At 39.4% G+C, this 20845-nt stretch overlaps 1 protein-coding gene across 10 annotated transcripts in view; it reads left to right on the top strand.

Annotated features, from left to right (window-relative positions):
• The window catches only part of lcorl (ligand dependent nuclear receptor corepressor-like), a 119833-nt gene that overhangs the window by 18116 nt on the left and 80872 nt on the right, over positions 1-20845 (top strand). For all 10 annotated transcript variants that reach the window (XM_043694090.1, XM_043694096.1, XM_043694195.1 and 7 more), the window contains exons 2-3: positions 5588-5653; positions 19448-19527. In XM_043694090.1, coding sequence (XP_043550025.1) covers positions 5588-5653; positions 19448-19527 — 146 coding nt within the window. The remainder of the gene's footprint in view (positions 1-5587; positions 5654-19447; positions 19528-20845) is intronic.

Consider the following 20845-nt stretch of genomic DNA (forward strand, 5'->3'; position numbering starts at 1 on the left):
CTCTAAAGAAATTTCTCATCTCTTTCCTAAATGATCTGCCCCTTATGAGACTGTATACCCTGGTTCTAGATATTCCTGGCCCACCCAGGGGAGTAATTCTTCCTGCCTATATCTTGTCAAGCTATCTAAGAGCTTTCTTTGTAAGGTTAAATAGATCACTACCCATTCTTTTTAACACCAAATAACATTCTATTTTCTCTGTCTTAACTTTATCTTGGTATTCCTTTGCAGGAAAAAGGTAAAATCTTATCGATCCTCAAGCTTACTATTTTTCTTTTTACCTTCTCACGTTATTTAGTCAAGCAGAACTGAGAAATGCTTGTATTTATTATTTGAAAAACTGAGTCACTCTTGTGAAAGCAAACAAAAAGTGTTTGTTTGCTTATAAACTAGCTACACTTTGAGGTTGCATACCCATGTTTAGTGTGGAAGAAACTTCCAATCAAGAATCTTGGTTATCAATGTAATCCAAAATTAGTTTTTAGAAAGATCACCTTTTTAAATCACCTCATTTGTCAAACTTGTGACTTCACAGTACAGAAAGTGGTTCTCTGTCAAAAACATTTCTGCAATTTACCCTTAAAAGTGCATCTGGTCTGCATCTTGTACACTTATGTTCAACATATTTTTCTTAAACATCAACCCTTTTGGTGACCATTTCAAATGGTTGACGTCTTATTCCAGTTTATCTAAAGTAAACATTCTTTTCATTGTCTCTTTGAAAAACTTATCTTGATTTTCTTTCTTTCAATGAAAATAATCCCATTATGGCATAGCTTTTCTCTTAATTATAGTTTCTAATTCCTGGCTTTGTTTTTCCATACTGCTAAAACATTGTATGGCTTTGCCCTTTGGAAACTGAATTGGAAATCCCTTGAACACTGATATAAACCTAGAACAGTACAGCACAGTACAGGTCCTTCAGCCCTAGATGTTGTGCACACCTTTTTATCCTACTGAGATCAAACTAACCAGATACCCTTCTGTGTACCTATCCAAGAGTCGCTTAAATGTCCCTAATCTATCTGACTCTGCTACCACCACTGGCAGTGCATTCCACAATCCACTACTCTGTAAAGAACTGACCTCTGACGTCTCCCCTAAACCTTCGTCGAGACACCTTTAAACTTATGCCCCCTCATGATGGCCATTTCCGTCATGGGAAAAAGTCTCTGACTATCCACTCTATCTATGCCTCTCATCATCTTATACACCTCTATCAAGTCACCTCTCATCCTTCTTTGCTCTAATGCGAAAAGCCGTAACTTCCTCAATCTTTCTTCATAAGATATGCCCTAAACAGCAGGCAGCACCCAGATAAATCTCCTCTGCACCCTCTCTAAAGCTTCCACATTCTTCCTATAAGAGGCTACCAGAACTGAACACAACACTCAAAGTGTCATCCAACCAGGCCTCTAAAGAGCTGCAGAATAACTTCCTAGCTCTTAAATTCAATCCCCTGATAATGAAAGCCTACTTATGCCTTCTTAACAACTGTCAACTTGGGTGGCAACTTCGAGGGGTCTATGGACATGGATTCCAAATCCCTCTACTCCTCCACACTGCCAAGAATCTTGCCTTTAACCCTGTATTCTGCATTCAAATTCAACCTTCCGAAATTAATCACTTCACACTTTTCTAAGTTGTACTCCATCTGCCACTTACCGGCCCAGTTCTGCACCCTGTCAACCTACAACAGCCCTCCACACTATCCACCACTCCACCAACTCTCATGTTACAGGCAAGTCTACTAACCAACCCTTCCACTTAATTTTCCTCATCAGTTATAAGAATCATAAAGAGGAGAGGTCCCAGAACCGATACCTGTGGAACATTACTGGTAACCAAGCTCCAGGGTGAATACTTTCCATCTGTAACCACCACCTGTCTTCTGTGGGCCAGCCAGCTCTGTATGCAGGCAGTCAGATTTCCCTGTATCCCTTGCTTCCTGAATGAGTCTACCATGGGAAACCTTATCAAACACCTTGTTAAAATCCACATGCACTATATCCACTGCTCTACCTTCATTAATGAGTTTTGTTGCACCCTCTGAATTCAGTCAGGTTTGTGAGGCATGACCTGCCCCCCTTAAAGCCATGCTATCTTTAATCAAACTATAGTTTTCCAAGTAATTATAAATCCTGTCTCAAATCCTCTTCAGCAATTTGCCCATTACAGGCATGCATGCTAACTTTGTGCCATTTGTTCATTGTAAAGATTGCTGTGTGCAGCTAGCACTAACCGTGATGGTCTTTAGCTACATGCAACGGGCCACAAAATCATTGCAATTAACTATTGCAAGTAAAATTTATTTTTGATCATTAGGAATTTTGCCTATGCGTTAAACATTAGATAACATGGGAAATTACGTTGATCAGGTTTTCCAAAGCTGTGGTGGAAGGTGAGGAGTTTTAAAGTAGGGATATTATTCTCTTTCCACACCGTGGACGGAGGCTGTCCAAATACTTCAGAATGGGTGTTATTCAGGGTGGAGAAACCCCTTGGAACTAAATGCAACAACATGTTTAAAAACACAGAGCAACACACCACTTTGGCATAGATGTTGGTAAACAAACTGGTAGCTAACTCCATCAACATGCAAGCAGCTTCCACCACCAAAAGTGTTCCTCACTGGAACCCAGATATACTGTCTGCCTATGTCAGTTGCCACCATGTAATGCCAGACCACTGCACATCTGGGTGAGTTCCAAATTCCAAAATGCTTTGTTGAATTCGAGATCTCGTTCATGCCTTACTTATTGCTTTATCCTCCATGCTAACCTTTTTTAATGATTCAACTCCGTAATATACTGGGGGAGGAGGAGGAGGGAGACTAGGCCAGACCTCCCCCCCGCCAAAGTATATTACGGAGATAGCCTAGACGTTATATTTTAGATTTTTCTAAAAAGGCAAGTGTAAGGTGCTTTGTTCCATACATGTTTTGATTCGTCCACCACTAAGCTTTAATCAACACATTTTATTCTTACAACACAGTTAAAATACAACAAAAAGAAGAATTGACATAACTTTATTCAAATATGTAACAAGATAATGTATTATTTAACCACTAATCAACTGTTCTAGTATAGATAGCATCCCACAAACACGGTTATCAGTCTCGCATGCTATCTCTCCTGTCTAGTAGAAAGAAAACCAAAAGAAACAATCTACCCTCCAGATTTTTTAAGAAGCCTGTCTGTCTAAAACTTCAGTTGAGCAGCAACGAAAACCATCAACTAGCTTTTAAAATTCCTTTGGGTTTGTGAGCCTGACCCCCACCTACTCATGATTCTCTTGTCTAGCTTTAAAAAGAAACATCCACAGATAATTCACCTATTTACTAACTGCCTGTCTGAAGGAGATATGTTGCCACCACTGTGACAATACCCCCTTGCAAGAAAAACAGGACAGAATACATCTCTCAAAGGCAAAATATCCTCTCCCCAAGTAAAAATATGGCTCACAGTTGGTCTGTCTGTACCCTGTTTTGTTTTCTTGTCAGTGAGGCTCAGCACTTCCCAGTCTTAATAATAGTTCATATTTAAGTGCTGCTCATTTCCATTCATTGTGAACAGGATGACTGTCACTTTCTTCACTCTGTTGATTTTTTAGTGGTCCAGTGCCTTTCTACTGTTGATCAGTTGGGTGCAACTGCGCACTTTCTGATAATTTAGCATATGGAGGATTCAAAAAGCTGGTAGAAGGTAGAACTGGACCTTGCAGGCACAATGTTGTCCAGGTTTTTGGAAGGTGTAATGCTACAGTCTATGAATTTATTTTCAGTTAGTTAACTCTATATTCAAATTTAATGTTTGTTGATCATGCTCATGGTATAATAGACAATAACCAGATATGCATTGCTATCTTGTGTAAATGTGAATAGTTGAGCTCAGTCCTAATCATAACACATCCAAATGCACCTTTGAATATAACTCTTTTAGATAGCTGTGACTCTCTCCTAAAGTACAGTGTGTTGAGATCATTGGTAGCTTTTCCAATACTCTAGTTGTAATGGGCAGGATTGAAGAATTAAATCTTAAGTTTTTTAAGAAAAATCTTGTTCAGTTAACGAGTGCAGTGTCTGTTTCTACCTTTGTTTAACTATACATAGTTTTAATATCTGTTGAAATAGACATTTTCTAAAAGAAATGTTGCTTTAGTGTTAGGTACTTCCCTATGCGAATATCCAAATTTGCATAGAACAATTTGTTGTTAAACCATCATTATAAAAATCAAAACTGATTTTTTTTTTGGCTGCCTTCAAGTAACTAAGTCAATTAAATTGTAGATTAGTAAAAATATGAGTCTGCTAATGTGCATTCTGACTCTTTTGGCATGTGTTGAGTGACCACTAAAGTCTAGCAAGCCCCGTCACTACTTCCTTGCCAATGGCAATCCCAACTATCTCATATTCCACTTCCACTTTGAACTCTGCTATCAATCATCTGTCTTTATCTCTCTCCAAAATATTGTCCTATTGGAGAAACACTTCAGATTTCTGAAAACAGGCTATGAATGACAACATCTTCCCATGTAGCTATCTTTTCTCTATTGTGGAGGTTTTATTATCCTGGTTTCTTCCACACTTCCAGTGCCCCTTAGCACTTCCACCTATATGAATCTCAACCTCCTACATTGGCTTTGATCCCACAGGACTGGGAAGGTTACTCTAGAGAGCACTCTTCGTTTTAGTGCTGGTTGCCAGCTTTAGATTCCCTTACAGGACCAACAGTTATTTTTGTGAAATGATCCTGTCTTCTGAAAGCTTCCAGCATCTATGTGTACAGTCAACTTTTTGGACTGAAGTGATTAAATTGTTTGACTTTGAAGAGCATATATACACTTTTATTTACATTATCCAGAGCTTTATGTAACTCAAAGATCTCTCTTTAATGTGGTAAAATTGCATTTTAGCTGCAGCAGCTGTAATGGTTCAACTGTGGATATTAAGCTGGTGAATTACAAGTTTTAGAATTTTAGAACTTACCTCAGGAAGAGTTATTTGTAAAGACCTCCAAGCATCCCAAGCACTTCAAGATGAACAGATCACTTCTTTGAACTGTAGTCACTTTTTTATAATGGTAAATGTAGAGGCCACTTTATATGCATCAAGTCATAGACAAATGAGATTGCTTGAATGATTCTCCTTTGGTCATCTTGAATAAAGGAAAAATTTTGACTATACACTGAGCTATGTGAATATTGTCAATCAAATTTTGACATCCACCCTATAAGTCTCTTTCAAACACAGCAGATCTGACAATGCAGCTCTCTTCAGTGTTGGTCTTTATTATGTCATCTAGAACCTTGAGTCTTTCGACTCTGTGCAAGCACTACCCACACTGCATGAGTGCTTGAAGTTCGCTCCTGCACCTCACCTGTCAGTTGCTGGTACCACAAGCAGCACTGTAAGAACAATACAGTTTTAGCTGAAGCACTAACTATACTTGCAGAAAAATGTTAAATTGTGTTCAGACATTATGTTGAGAGTATTGATGCAATCTTGGTCGTGATAAAGTTCATTTAATACTTTGTGTCAATGTATTCTTTTGCTTTGTGAGCTAACATATTAACATTTTGATTACAGGATTCGAAAGCATCTTGGAAGGGCTTTATGGACCAAGGTTACTCCGAGACCTCAGTTTATTTGATGGTAAAATGTTTTTTTGAATATGATCATCGGAACAAATTTGGTTATTAAATGTAAATTTTAAATTGTGATTTATGCTGTAATTGAATTTTAGTTGTTTTCATGGTTTGAGTGAAAACATAGTTGCAGGTTTCAGTTAATTTTTAAGAATTTAAAAATTTCAAGCTTCTTTCTCCTCACATCCCGACAACCCCGCCCTTGCTAATTTGGTTGTTTTAAGTGCCATCTGTAACTTTAGAGGCTTGAGCTTCAATTAACTTACTGATTTTATTAGAGCTATACCTTTTTGGAAAATGTGCAAACATCAAATTCTAGTTTGCATGCATCCAACTGATAGCATGTTTTGCTTTCTCCGTGTACTATTTCCTAACTATCCAAAAAAAAGATTAATATGCTAAGTCTATTTACTGTAATACCTCCTTTTTCAATGTACTGGCAGTTATACAGTTGAATATTAAGCATACAGTTGAATTAGTCTTTCTAAAACTAGATTCACATTTTGTGTAATTATTTCCATCTTGTTGCTATCCGTTTTGTTTTATTCACTCCTGGGATGTGAGCATCACTGGCTGGGCCAGCATTTGTTGGCCATTGCTAGTGGCCTTTGGGGAGGTGGTGAGCAGCTGCCACTTTGACCCTCTGCTGTAAGTAAACCCACATGACACCGAGGGAGGCAATTCCAGGAGTTTGACCCAGTGACATTGAAGGAATGGTGACACTGTATGCTTGCCTTTGTTGGTCGGAGCATTGAGTATAAAAGTTAACAAATCATGTTGTAGCTACATAAAACTTGGTTAAGTCACATTTGGAGTATTGTCCGCAGAAGGATGTGTAGGCCTTGGAGAAGGTTCAAAGGGTTACCAAGATTGCCTGGATTGGACTGTATTAGTTATAAGAAGACATTAGACAAACTTTTGTTGTCTTCGCTAGAGTGTTAGAGGCCGAGGTGCAACCTGATATAAGTATGTAAAATTGAGAGGCATGGATAGGATGGCTAGTCGGTCTTTTTTTTTCCAGGTTAGAAATGTTAAATTCTATGTGGGCATGGATTTTAAAGTGAGGGGAAATGTTAAATAAAAAAGTGCCTTGCACATCTTTTAAAGAGGGTGGTAGGTACCTGGAATGTGTTGTCATGAGAGGTGGTGGAAACCTTTGATAGCAATGTTTAAGAGGCACTTAAACATATGAAAAGGAAGGGGTGAGATGGATATGGGCCATGTGCAGGCAGATAGTATTGGTTTAGAATGGAATAGTCAGTGCAGGTATAATGGGCTGAAGGCCTGTATTGTCCTACGTTCTGAGAGACTAGCTTGGAGGGAGCTTGCACCTACTAGTGTATGTGCTATGTTGATCATTCCAGGTGGTAGTGGTCATGAGTTTTGGTGAATTTCTAAAGAAACACACTGCTGCTCTTTGTGGAGAGAATGGATCCTTTAGTGCCAGTCAAGCCGTTTGCTTTGTCCTGAATGGTGACCAGCATTTTGGAGCTGCATCATACAGAAAAGTGGGGAGTATTCCATCACACTCCTGACTTGTACCTTTTAGGTGGTGGACAGGATCTGGGGAGTTGGGGGGGGGGTGCGGAAGTTACTCACTGCAATGTTCTTAGCCTCTGACCTGATCTTGTTACTATATTTATTTACTAGTCCAAGTTCAGTTTCTGATCAATATCGTCCTACCCGCTCCACGCCCCACCCTTTTTAACACTGGAGTTTGTGATGGTATTGCTATTGAATGTCAAAGGCCAATTATGAGAGTGCCTCTTATTGATAGTGGTCATTGCGTAGCATTTGTGTGGCATAAATATTGCTACTTTTCAGCCTAGATGTGGATATTGTCCAAGTTTTGCTGCATTTGATATGGACTGATTGCTTCAGTACTTAAACTTCCCATCTCCTTTTCCATGAAATTTAACTGATGCAATTGAATTTCTTGACGTAAAACAATTTATATAATGGTGCATATTCCCACATGTGTACATTTGGGGTGTGTGTAATAATTTTCTGTATATAGGAATTTTACATAACTCACCATAATTCTGCATCATTTGTTTAGAATTTTTTACTAAATTTTAAAAACAGTTAACCTTTAGCATTTGGTATACTTAAATAAAAGTGTAATGTTGAGTGGTACTGAATTATAGCAATCTGATCAATTAAGTCAGTTGATAACTGCTGAGATAGCAATGAGCTGCATTTGTATAGTTATTAATTAATGAAAGGAAGAAATAAAACTTGCAAATGCTAAGATTTCATGAGTAAGACTCTAACCAATGACTATCCTCTATTGCTAACAGTTTGGGGAGACTTCAGCGGTGAAGACATATAATTCCAGAATATTTTGATTCTAGTTAATTGATAAGGTAATTCTACCCCATGACACTGGAGTGTTGCAGCAGTGAGTTGATTTGCTCCTGCATTACAAAATCCTTGGGGGGAGAAAGAAATCTGGCTCTGGTTTGTAAACCCTTGTAGAAATTTAGAAATGAAGCTCCAGCTTCCTGCATTCATCCATGTAAATAGTGGCAAGCACAGGACTGTACTGATGCAATATAATTTGAGAGATTTATGTTGTTGATATTTGGGATATACCGGTTAGGCAAATTGCTTCATACGCCTGAAAGCTTTTGTGTGGCTAGTTCTTGAGAGTTAGCCCTTGCTTAGCAGATGAAAATCATTTTGTTTTTGGAATGCGTTCTCATTCAGTTACAAAAGCTGCCAGAATTTTGAAGAAGGCATTTGGCATGCTTGCCTTCATTGGTCAGTGCATTGAGTATAAGAGTTGGGATGTCATGTTGTTTTTCAGGATATTAATGAGTCCACTTTTGGAATACTGTGTACAATTCTGGTTGCCCTTCTATAGGGGTTTTTGTTAAACTTGAGACAGTGCAAAAAAGATTTACAAGGATGTTACTGGAACTGAGGCTTTGAACAATAGGGAGAAGCTGAATCAGCTGTGTCTTATTTCCTTGCAGCCTGAGTAGTACCTTAGACGTTTATAAAATCATTGGATGGATAGGGTGAATATCCAAGGTCTTTTTCCTAGGGTGGGGGAATCTAAAACTAGAGGACATAGGTTGAAGGTGAGAGGGGAAAAATTTAAAAGAACCTGAGGGGTAATGTTTTCTTGCAGAGAATGGTGCGTGTATGGAACGAGCTGCCAGAGGAAGTGGTGGATGTGGATTCCATTACCATATTTAAAAGGCACCTGGATGGGTACATGAATTGAAAGTGTTCAGAGGGATATGGGCCAAATGCTGGCAAATGGGACTAAGTCAGATTGGGATGTCTGGTTTGCGTGGATGAGTTGGACGGAAGGATCTGTTTCTGTGCAGTGTGACTCTGACTTTATACACTCCGAGAGATTTAATAGGATTGAAAGGTGGAGAAGTTTGTAAAACCTAGCTGACTACTTCATTAGAATAATAGAAGGCTGGGGGTGGGAAGGGAAAAGGCACAGAGTTGGAGTTGACATAACAGGGCATCTGAAGGAGACTCCATAAATAGGATGATGCAAGCTCACGGAAGGATTAAAGATTGGACTTTGACTGTATCATACATTTGGAGTTTGAAGACACAGGTAATTAATGCCACCAAGTTCCAAAGATTTCTGTACATTTGTTGGTTCCTTAAGTGATTGCAAGAAAATTCTCTCCGAGGAAAAAGAAGTCTGTTCAGACCAGTTAAGGGAATAAGTTCCCTTAGTGGACAGGCTTCATAGAGTTATTTAGCACAGAAACAGACCCTCTGATCCAACCAGTCTGCGGCGAACATAATTCCAAACTTGACTAACCCCACCTACCTGCTCCTGGTCAAGTTGTGATTTCTTCCAGACCAGCAGTGTTTGGCTAGAGATTGACGCAAGGTATGCAAAGCTGAGAGTCCAAAATCTGAATACAACTGATTGCCAGTTGAAGAAATGAAAACGTTTTCTAAAATTCAGAAACCTACAACCTCCATACTTCATCTTCTTGTGGAGACTTTGTGGTATTGTCCTACAGTAATTCTTCACTTCATCAAAAGTTTAAAATTACCATTGTCAGGCCATTTTAGCAACTCCACTGCCCTTGGACTGTTTATTAAACCAGACTATATGTGTAATATAGGGGTTCTTGGCCCTGTACTGAGTTTTAAAGCCTCATATATTCTGTCCTACCACCAAAACACCAGCTATTTTATTTTCTGTAGTGCCCAGGCTCTTCAACAATATATTTTTAAATACAGGAAAAGTTGAAAGTTCCTGAATTTTGGACTCTGCCTCTTATAAGCCTTGTATTTATTTCAACAATTTTCCCCTACTTGTCTTTAACTTTGTGTGACAGCAACTTTCCAGTTTGTTAAAGGTTTTCAGATTTTCAAATGCTTCCAGATAAACTGACTGCGAGTCGGAGACTCATGACTAGGTTATGAAACAAAATAATTGTATCAATCTATTTTGGAATTGTCAAATCATTTCTACTTGTGTTGTGATCCCAGCTGATGTTACCAGTGGAAAAGTCAGATTCCAGAATGACCTGTGGCTTCATAGATTTTTTTTTTTAAATGTGGAAGTCTTTTACTGACACATAAGCAACCAAGAACAAGGCTGCAAGTTTGGTTTCAACAATAAGGCAAGTTTATTCCGCAAAAGAAATAAATTAAGCCATGTTCTGTGTGTATATATAATAGTTTTTAACTGACTTTAATTACCTGGTAAACAAAATCCCATCTACTCGCCAATACCACCAGTTCGTAGTTAATAACGAGAAATTTTCCATACCCATCACATTTGTAGGTTAATTTGATTGCTTTTCACTTTTAATCCTGTGAGCTGCAAAGTGTTTTCTTTGACTCTTGCAACTGAGACTTTGGATTTTTCACCTTTCTATACCCAGTGCAGATTTCTAGCTAAACACTTCAGTTCAGGATGTTTTGCAAACTGGATGTTTTACATTGAAGTAGCTTCTTATGACTCTCCGGTGCGAGAATAAATGTTCAGCCAGGTGACATTAAACTTGGCCAGAAATGTAGGTTTTTGGTACCATAAAAATAAGGACAGGAGAAGGAGGTTTAATAAGGGAATTCCACGGCGCATGGCCTAGACAGCTGAAAAGAGTGACTGGGGATGTGCCAGAGGTCACAGTCGGAGATCAGAGGGAGTTGAATTGGAGGAAGTTGGGAATGGCCCAAGTTAGACTTTTATAATTGAAGCATTGTTGGACTAGAAGCCTCTACACTTTAGAAAGTAAGAGGTCCTAGATATCTAGTTTAGAGACTGAATGGATTGAAAATCAGTTTTTATAATTTTGTTCATTCATTACTCACATCTAGAAAAATATGGATTTAATAGCAATAGTCAATATGGCTTTGTGCTGGGGTGGTTGTGTTTTTCAAAAATTGATTTGAGGTTTTTTAAGAAGTAACATGATGTTTGAAGGCAGGGTCATTGATGTCTACATGGACTTTAGCAAGACCTTTTGACATGGCAAGTTGACACAGAAGGTGAAGTCATATGTGATCAGTAGTGAACTAGTGAGTTGGATACAGGACTGGCGTGGTCATAGACTGTAGCAGTGGGAAGGGTGTTTTTGTGATCGGAGATCAGTGACCAGTAGTGTTCCATGAGAATTAGCACTGGGACCTCTCTTGTTTGTAATACATACAAATGATGTGGAGGCGAATATAGGTTTGATTAGTAAGTTTACGGATTATGCAAAGATTGGAGGAACTGTGGAAAGTGAGGAGGATTGTCAGGTGCTGCAGCAGGAAGTAGGCCGGAGACTTGGGCAGAAAAATGGCAGATGGACTTTAATCTGTACAGATAAGGTGATGCATTATGGAAGGTTTAATGCAGGAGGGAAACATACAGTAAATGGCAGAACCCTTAGGAGAGATCTAAGCATACAGGTCTGCTGTTCCCTGACTGTGACCACCTTATCCACTCACTTAGCCAAGGAGGAATATGGCATGTTTGCCTTCGTTGGTCAGGGCATGGAGTACAAAATTGGCAAGACATGTTGAAGCTATGCAAACTTTAGTTTGGCCAAGTTTTGAATATTGCACACAGTTCTGGTCGCCACACTACCGAAAGGATTTGGAGACTTTGGAAAGGGTACAGAAAGAGTTTACCAGAATGCTGTCTGGTTTCGAGGGTATTAGCTATGAGGAGAGATGGGACAAATTTGATTTGTTTTCAATAAAATATCAGAGGCTAAGGGACTGCCTGATTGAATGTTGTGAAACTTCTGAGGCATGGATCGATGGTGTCTTTTTTTCCCAGGGTAGAAATGTCAAATACTAAGGAATATAGGCTTAAGGTAAAAGAGAGAGTTTTAAAGGAGACAAGAGGCAAGTTTTCTTTAATACAGAGGGTGTTAAGTGCCTGGAATGTCATGTCAGAGGAGTTGGAAGCAGATAACCGTAGTAATATTGAAGAGGTGATATTTGACAGATGCACGAACAGACAGTGAATAGAGGAATATGGAATGCATAAAGGCAAAAGGTTTTTTAATTTAGAAAGGTGTCATGTGCTGGCGCAGACATAGTGGGACATAGTGGTTGTTCCTGTACTGTACTGTTCATTCGTGGGGTGTGGTTGTTGCTGGCCAGACCAGTATATATCATCCATCCTTAATTGCTTGGGGGCAGTTAGAAGTATTACTGTTTATGTCAGTATGTCAGACGAAGTAAGGATGACAAATTTCCTTCCCTAAAAAACAGTAAATCAGATAGGTCTTTGACGATTAAATGAATATGTTGTCGTCATTAGGCTAGTTTCTTTATTACAGATTTCTACTGAGTTCAGTATATACCATCTGCCATTGTGGGATTCAAGTCCATGTCCATTCTGGATTACTCACCCAATGACATGAGCACCATGCCTTAAAAACTAACTATTTAAAAGCAGGTTCCCTCAGGAGGAGGCTGAAGTGGACCACCAAATTTAGTAGTTTCTGACAGATAATTGCAAATGCTTTTTTTTGTGTTGACATGCAGAGTGGTCTTCTAGTTGGCTAATTTCTGCCATCATTCATAACTGTAGAGTTTTGATCTTGTGGTTGTTGGATTGCTTTGCTTTGTCCATTGCATGTTCCTTTCATTGCTGAGCATGCATATAGTCCTTTACTGTAGCTTCACTGGACTGATATAGCTAATATCCAGGTAGAGCTGATGCTACTGTGGTCATATTGTCCTCATTGAAATTGATTTGGTAATTTGGCTTGATGGTAATGGCAGAGTGAGGAATATGCTGGACCATGAAATTGCAGGTTGCGGTTTATGGTTGAATACAGTTTTGTTGCTGATATTGATGGCCAGAATGTATCATAGATGCTAGGTTTTAGACTGCTTCACTTTTTGAGTCTAACACCATGTTGCAGACATGCATCACTCAAATTTAATGATTTTGTCTCCACAAACTTAATCACTTCCGCTAGTCAGCTATCATGGGCAGGCGCATCTGTGACATTGTCAGGGTTTGGTATGGTGTGTTTTATCTGTTTTCCTACCTGTTGTAGATCCTTAGGATTTGCCAATTTGATAAATACAGTTGTGAAAGCACTACTTATGGATATTATGAACTTTCCTATCTAGGTTAAATATTGTTTCGACAGGAAGGAACACTGATTCTTTAGCTGAGGGAGAGCCCCCTACCCCAAGTTTGCACTGAATCCTTTGTGTGATTTGGAGTCACTGAAGACTGTAAAGGACCATTCCCAGCACTGTGCTGCCACCTCTGGTCTGACCTGTTGATGGGATAGAACATATTGAAGATTGGAGTTTGAAGGTCTAGAACCTGGGCTGCGATGCATAATTCATGTCAGTGTGCTGCTGGATAGTCTGGGACTGCTGTTCCAATTCTGACACCCCTCATGGTATTGAGAAGGTATTTGAAGATTCAACTAGGCAGTATAGTCTTTTTTCCTTTCTGTATTCCAGATAGATGTGAGTGGCCTTTCTAGTCTCATATCTATTTTGATTCTTTTGGAGTTGTTTGATACAAATGAGTAGATTCATAGTCTACTTCAGACGATGATTTAAAATTCACCATATCGCTGTACGTCTGGAATCAGATGTAAGAAGAATGACACATTTCTTTTCACAAGAGGCATGAATGAGCCACATGGGTTTTTATGATGTTTTGGTTGTTTATGGTGACCATTTACTGAGGCTCACTTTTTATTCCAGACATGTTAACTAATAGAGTTAAAATCAGAGCCTTTGGCTTTCTTGGCACGGTGTACCACAATACTACTGTTACCTTTTGTATGTAACCTTCATAATCCCACGAGTCGTTCTGGTCAATTGAAGATATTTCCTTCCCAAGACTAGTGCGTCATTCCTGAGATGAATCACTCTGCACAATATTGCAAATACAGTTTAATTGGAGCTTTAAACACGTGCAGCATAACTTCCTCCAAATTCAGTTGGACTTCTTTTGTACCAGCAATGATAATCATCTTCTCCACTTGAAGCTTTTAATAGTGCATTGTCCATGAAATACATGCTTGCTTTACCTATACTGTTTCCAGGCAGAAGTTTCACTTGCCGACTTAGTCTTCTCTCTTACTCAAATAGGACCTCTTTTATCCCATAATGGGTCAATATATTCAGCTTTGTTGGTGCTTGTTGAAACTTTGGGTACATTTGCACACATATGTCAATGGGTTGCTCATAAACAAAGATAATAGTCGATAGTTCCAGCAGGTATGCATCCCGCTTTAGTTGGAGCTGATGCATGGTGTAATTTGTTTTTGAGGTCATCCATTGCTGCAGTATAGGTTTAATTGAATGAATTTTTAAAGTATGGATTAACATTTAAGGTGAAAAATTGTTTTGTTAAGACTAAATTTTCTTCTTGTACTTCCTGTTGACTTTGGTTAGATGGTCTACTGTTTTGTATTTTTTTTAAGACCAGTTCAATATTTGGAATACTGAAGGGGACAAATTCAGAACTAATATAGAGAAACACAGGCCCAACTCTTGTGATGGCAAGATAGTTGCAGACTGGACTCTCACATTGGGATAATATGCAAGTCCAGACTTGACTTTCTCCTGGGCATTGTCCTGGGAATTCAAGTTCCAGAGGGCAATTACCCAGCATCTGGGACCCCAAGTGCCTCCAACTGAGAGTTAAAGTTGGTGGATTCTGAATGAGCTTAATAGTTACCCAGGAAACATTAGAGGCAAACTGGGCAATGGTTAAACTGAGCCCTGAGTGTCATTGACTCCCCACCTCTGGCTTGGTTTGGACACCACACAGATGTCTGAGCACCCTCCTGTTAGACCTGATCCGATTCCCAGACTCCTGACGCTTGTCAGCTGAACTCTGCCTGAACCCTTCTGACTCCTCATGGATTCACCCTCAAACCCCTCCCCCAGCTGGTCCCCAACAACTGCAATGTTCGGAGAAAACTTTTTTTACACAGAGGGTAGTGCATATATGGAATGAAGTGCCCAAGGAAGTGGTAGCGGCAACTACAATTAGAACACATAAAAGACATTTGGGCAGGTATATGGATAGAGTCCAAAAGTGCAGCGCTGGAAAAGCACAGTCGGTCAGGCAGCATAAGAGGACAGGAGACGACGTTTTGAGCATAAGCTCTTATGCTCAAAACATCGACTCTCCTGCTCCTCGGATGCTGTCTGACTAGCTGTGCTTTTCCAGCACCAGACTTTTTGACTCTGATCTCCAGCATCTGGAGTCCTCGCTTTCTCCCACATATATGGAGAGGAAAGGTTTAGAGGGACATGAGCTAAATGCAGGTAAATGGAAGCAATTTAGTTTGGCAAACCTGGTTGGCTTGGATGAATTGAATCAAAGGATCTGTTTCCGTGCTGTATGATTCTAAGACATTTAGTTTGGTCTGGGTTACCCACTCTGTCCCTGTCCCTGTCCCTGTCCCTGTGCCTGACAACCGCCTGAGACCAGACCAGCATTTTTATAACCTTAAATTTCACACTTAGATAAGTTTCTATTATTTTAATATTTGGCATCATTCAGATTTCCTGTATCCATATCCATAGTGTTGCCTTACTTGACCCCTGCCTCCGCTCATCTACAGAGATCTTCATCCATGCTTTTGTTACCATAACTTGATAATCCTTACAGAAGCACTCTTTGCCAAATAGTCTACATTCTACTCCTAATTTAAGATCACCAAAACCGTGCCCATGTGCTTACTCACACTAGACCTCATTCACCAATCATCCTGTGCTTGCTGATCTGCATTCACTGTTAAACCATGCCTTGATTTTAAAATCCTCCTTGAAATCCCTCCCAATACCTTACTACTTCCTATCTGCACACATCTGATTATAGGTACTAGAGCTTTTGATTTTAATGCTGTATCATTATTACTTTCATTTAGTAGCTATGGTTCTAAACATTGTAATTCCTTCCTTAAATCTGGCTGCATCTCTACCTTTCCTTCCTCTCTTTGGGTGCACTTTAACCTACCTCTTTGGCCAAACACCCAGATATTTCATGGAGACATGGTGTCAAATGTTTGTTTTTAATTCTCCTGTCCAACTGCCTTGGGAGTTTTTATTACATTAAAGGCATTCTATAAACAAATCTTATACTCTTATTGACTAATCTTGAAAGCACCTACAAGGTTGCCATTTAAAACATTTTTTGTGATATTAGAGTCATAGAGATGTACAGCATGGAAACAGATCCTTCGGTCCAACCTGTCCATGCCGACCAGATATCCCAACCCAATCTAGTCCCACCTGCCAGCACCCGACCCATATCCCTCCAAACCCTTCTTATTATATACCCATCCAAATGTCTCTTAAATGTTGCAATTGTACCAGCCTCCACCACTTCCTCTGGCAGCTCATTCCATATACATACCACCCTCTGTGAAAAAGTTGCCCCTTAGATCTCTTTTTATATCTTTCTCCTCTCACCCTAAACCTATGCCCTCTAGTTCTGGACTCCCCGACCCCAGGGAAAAGACTTTGTCTATTTATCCTATCCATGACCCTCATAATATTGTAAACCTCTATAAGGTCACCCCTCAGCCTCTGGTGCTCCAGGGAAAACAGCCACAGCCTGTTCAGCCTCTCCCTGTAGCTCAAATCCTCCAACCCTGGCAACATCCTTGTAAATCTTTTCTGAACCCTTTCAAGTTTCACAACACCTTTCCGATAGGAAGGAGACCAGAATTACACACAATATTCCAACAGTGGCCTAACCAATGTCCTGTACAGCCGCAACATGACCTCCCAACTCCTGTACTCAGTCACTCTGACCAATAAAGGAAAGCATACCAAACGTCGTCTTCACTATTCTATCTACCTGCGACTGCACTTTCAAGGGGCTATGAACCTGCACTCCATGGTTTCTTTGTTCAGCAACACTCCCTAGGACCTTACCATTAAGTGTATAAGTCCTGTTAAGATTTGCTTTCCCTAAATGCAGCACGTCTTGTTTATCTGAATTAAACTCCATCTGCCACTTCTCAGCCCATTGGCCCATCTGGTCCAGATCCTGTTGTAATCGGAGGTAACCCTCTTCACTGCCCACTGCACCTCCAATTTTGGTGTCATCTGCAAACTTACTAACTGTACCTCTTATGCTCGCATCCAAATCATTTATGTAAATGACAAAAAGTAGAGGGCCCAGCACCAATCCTTGTGGCATTCCACTGGTCACAGGCCTCCAGTCTGAAAAACAACCCTCCATCACCACCCTCTGTCTTCTTCCTTTGAGCCAGTTCTGTATCCAAATGGCTAGTTCTCCCTGTATTCCAGTTCTGCTGAAATTGCCTGTATTTTCCATTAGGCGCATATGAACATTTTAATGTGGCCTTTGGTTAATTATCCACCAACAATTAGCCCCAGAGGTCTGTTCTTGGAAGGTGTTTTGTAAACAAATATATGGCAAGTGTTATTCTGGAAATCAGTGATAATCTTTACATACCTGCCTTAATGCTTATGGAAAAGTGAATTTATTGGACATTTTTTTAAAAAAAAAATCTTTAATTGTACACCTTGCCACTAGAAAACTGGCATTCTTAATCTAATTGTCATAGTCACTTAAAGTCTAACATGCCTAACTGCACTCCCTATAGCTTTGCTGACTAGAAGGTTATACCAAATATGTGGTGCAAAAGCCAAGAAAGCTTTATTCGAAAATATCATCTGCTTGTTCCTTTGTAGTCTGAGGATTACTTTGTCAAAGAAGTTGTTTGCAATCTCAATCTTTCAAAAGTTGAGAGTTCTATATGCCATTTTCTTTTAATATTCAGGATTTGCTCTGTCTATATTTAGACTTCAGTGCACATACAACTTGTACTGCCTGCTTGATGCATTGTACCTAGTTACAAGGAACCCAGTATTTAAAATGATATGTCAAATTGAGTTTGCCACTTAATGAGTGAATAACATGTTTTGGCTGAAAGGCAATTGATGAGTGTCTCACTAACTAGAATAAATTTTTTTACAGTGGTGACAAAGATTAAAAGCAGAGTAGTAGATGTCTATGTGCACTTCAGTAAGTGTTCAACACTCTGCTTAGACTGGTTAGTAACGTTAGATCATGTTAGGGGAGCTAACCGATTGCACATAAAATTGGCTTGAAGGTAGGAGACAGGGTGGTGATAGAGAGGTGCTTTTCGGACTGGAGGCCTGTCTGGTGGTGTGCCACAAGGATTGGTGCTGGGTCCATTGTTTTTTTGTCATTTTTATGTAAAAGATTTGGATATGAATATAGGAAACATGGTTAGTAAGAATGTATTTGACACCAAATAGGTGATGTAGCAGACAGTGAAAAGAAATATGAGTACGGTGGGACCATGATCAGAAAGGCCAAAGAGTCGCAGATGAAGTTTAATTTAGTTAAATGTGAGGTGTTGCATTTTGGTAAGGCAAACCAGGGCAGGACTTTAATAGTAGGGCCCTGGGGAGTGTTGCCAAACAAAGACATAGGGTTTCAAGTGTATAGTTCCTTGAAAGTGAAGTTGCAAGTGAGCAGAGTGGTGAAAAAGTGTTTGACAAGTTTTCTCATTGGGCATATTATTGAGTGCAGGAGTTAGGACATCATGTGGCGGCTGTACAGGACATCGGTGAGGGCACGCTTAGAGTACTGTGCAATTCTGGTCCCCTTTAGAAAGGTTAAACTTGAGATGGTGTAGGAAATATTTACAAGAATGTTGGTAGGCCTGGAGTGTTTTGAGTTATAGGGAGGCACTGTGAATAAGCGAGGGCTTTTTTCCCTTGAAGTGGTGAAGGATGAGTTTTATAAAATCCATGAGGGGCATTGATAGGGTGAATAGTCAAGGTCTTTTTCCAGATTGGATTGGGGGATTCTGAAAGTAGAAGTTTAAAGTGAGGGGAAAGATTAAAAAAGACCCGAGGGATAACCTTTTCATGCAGAGGTTAGTGCATTTACAGAACAAATTGCCAGAGGGAAGTGGTGGGGGCAAGTACAAATACAGTATTTTAAAAGGCATATGAATAGGAATTATTTGGAGGGATATAGGTCAAATGCTGGCAAATGGGACTAGTTCAGATTGGGATGTCCGGTTGGCATGGATGAGTTGGACCAAAGTGTCTGTCTCCATGCTGACTGACTGAGACTGTATATGACTGAGAGACTTAATAGGATGTGAAAGGTGAAGAGGTTTCTGACAACCTAACAGATAAATATATCTAAGTGACATGCTTGAGTCCAGGATAATAATGCTGCAGGACTATTTTGTTTTTCTTGACTAAATGATTGATTGTTTCTGTTAATTTTTTGGTAATTACAGAAAATATATTTGCTTTTTGGTGAGTCAGTAAAATATTTTTGTACTTATTTTGTTTGAAGACTGTGAACCCGAAGAAGTGACTGACTGGTCTATGAATGAAAACTGTTCATTTTGCCACATAAGGAGAGAAAAAGTAAAGGTAAGTGCAACAGCTATGGCACAGAGCATCTACACAACTAGGTGGATAAACAAATGGACAAAAAACTCAAAATTGGAGTATAATTGGAATATGTGAACCTGTCCATTTCAGCACAAAAAATGAAAACATTAGATGATCTAAATAGATTGTAGAATTCACTAGTACAGAAAAAGGGTGTTTTGCTACGTGAATCACTGAAACTTTAGTAGGCAGATATAATTGATAAGAGACAAATAGTCTGTTTATTTCAAGAGAAATTTAATATTAACGCAAGGATGGTTTACTATAGATGTACAGGATTGTGCTGAGACCACATCTAGTGTGCTTGAAAATAAAGGATATGACAAGTAGTTAAACTTCAGCATGAAGAAATTATTAGGAAAAAGTTGAGCATGTTCTGTGTAGGCTCTCTGATGTTCAGAAGAAACAATACATTGAAATATGATATTGAGGGTTATTGATAAGATGGATGCAGAGTGGTTGTTTCCTCTTGGAAAGAATAGAGCTAGAGGATACAGTTTAAGAGTAAGAGGTCTTTCCTCTCATCTTGCTGAGGATTGTTGATCTTTTGGAATTCTCTTCCTCAGATCATGTGAATAAACAACAGTAGGTCATTCAGCTTCTCGAGCCTATTCCACCATTTAATAAGTCATGGCCAATCTGGTTATAACCACAAATCCACATTCCTGCCAACCCCTCGTAACCTTTCACCCTTTAGCTTTAAAGAATCTATCCACACCTCCCTTCAAAGAGTTGCATTGCCTCATGTCCTTGTGAGGAATCATTTCACCTCGTCATTTCGTTAAATGGCTGACTTTTTTTTTTTAAAAGTAGCAACTACTACTTCTAGATCCTTGTAAGAGGTGACGTTCTCTTTTAGGATCTAAATTTTTGATTGTCAGCTATGATTCTCCTAGCCTCGTGGGTATAAACCCCTTTCCGTCTTCCATTTCCTCATAAGACAGCCCATCTATTTCATTTCAATTATTAGTTTGGTAAGCCTTCTCTGAATTATTTCCATCATTTTACATCCTCTTAATCAAGGTGACCAATTTTAAGTAATGTATTCCTGATGTGGTCTCACCAGTGTCTTGTATAATCAATGCATAGCCTCCCTACTTCTGTATTCAAATTCCTTTGCAATAAGTGATAACATTCTGTTACCTTTTCCTGATTATTTGTTGTACAAGCATGCTAGGTTTTTGTGATTCATGCACCAAGCAAACTGGATCCTCCTTAAATCAGAACTCTGTGATCTCCCACCATTTGAATGATGTGCTTTTTTTTGTTCTTGGAATGAGTAATTGCACATTTTTCC

Source organism: Chiloscyllium plagiosum, chromosome 1 (assembly GCF_004010195.1).
Source record: "Chiloscyllium plagiosum isolate BGI_BamShark_2017 chromosome 1, ASM401019v2, whole genome shotgun sequence".
In the NCBI taxonomy this organism is placed as follows: domain Eukaryota; kingdom Metazoa; phylum Chordata; class Chondrichthyes; order Orectolobiformes; family Hemiscylliidae; genus Chiloscyllium; species Chiloscyllium plagiosum.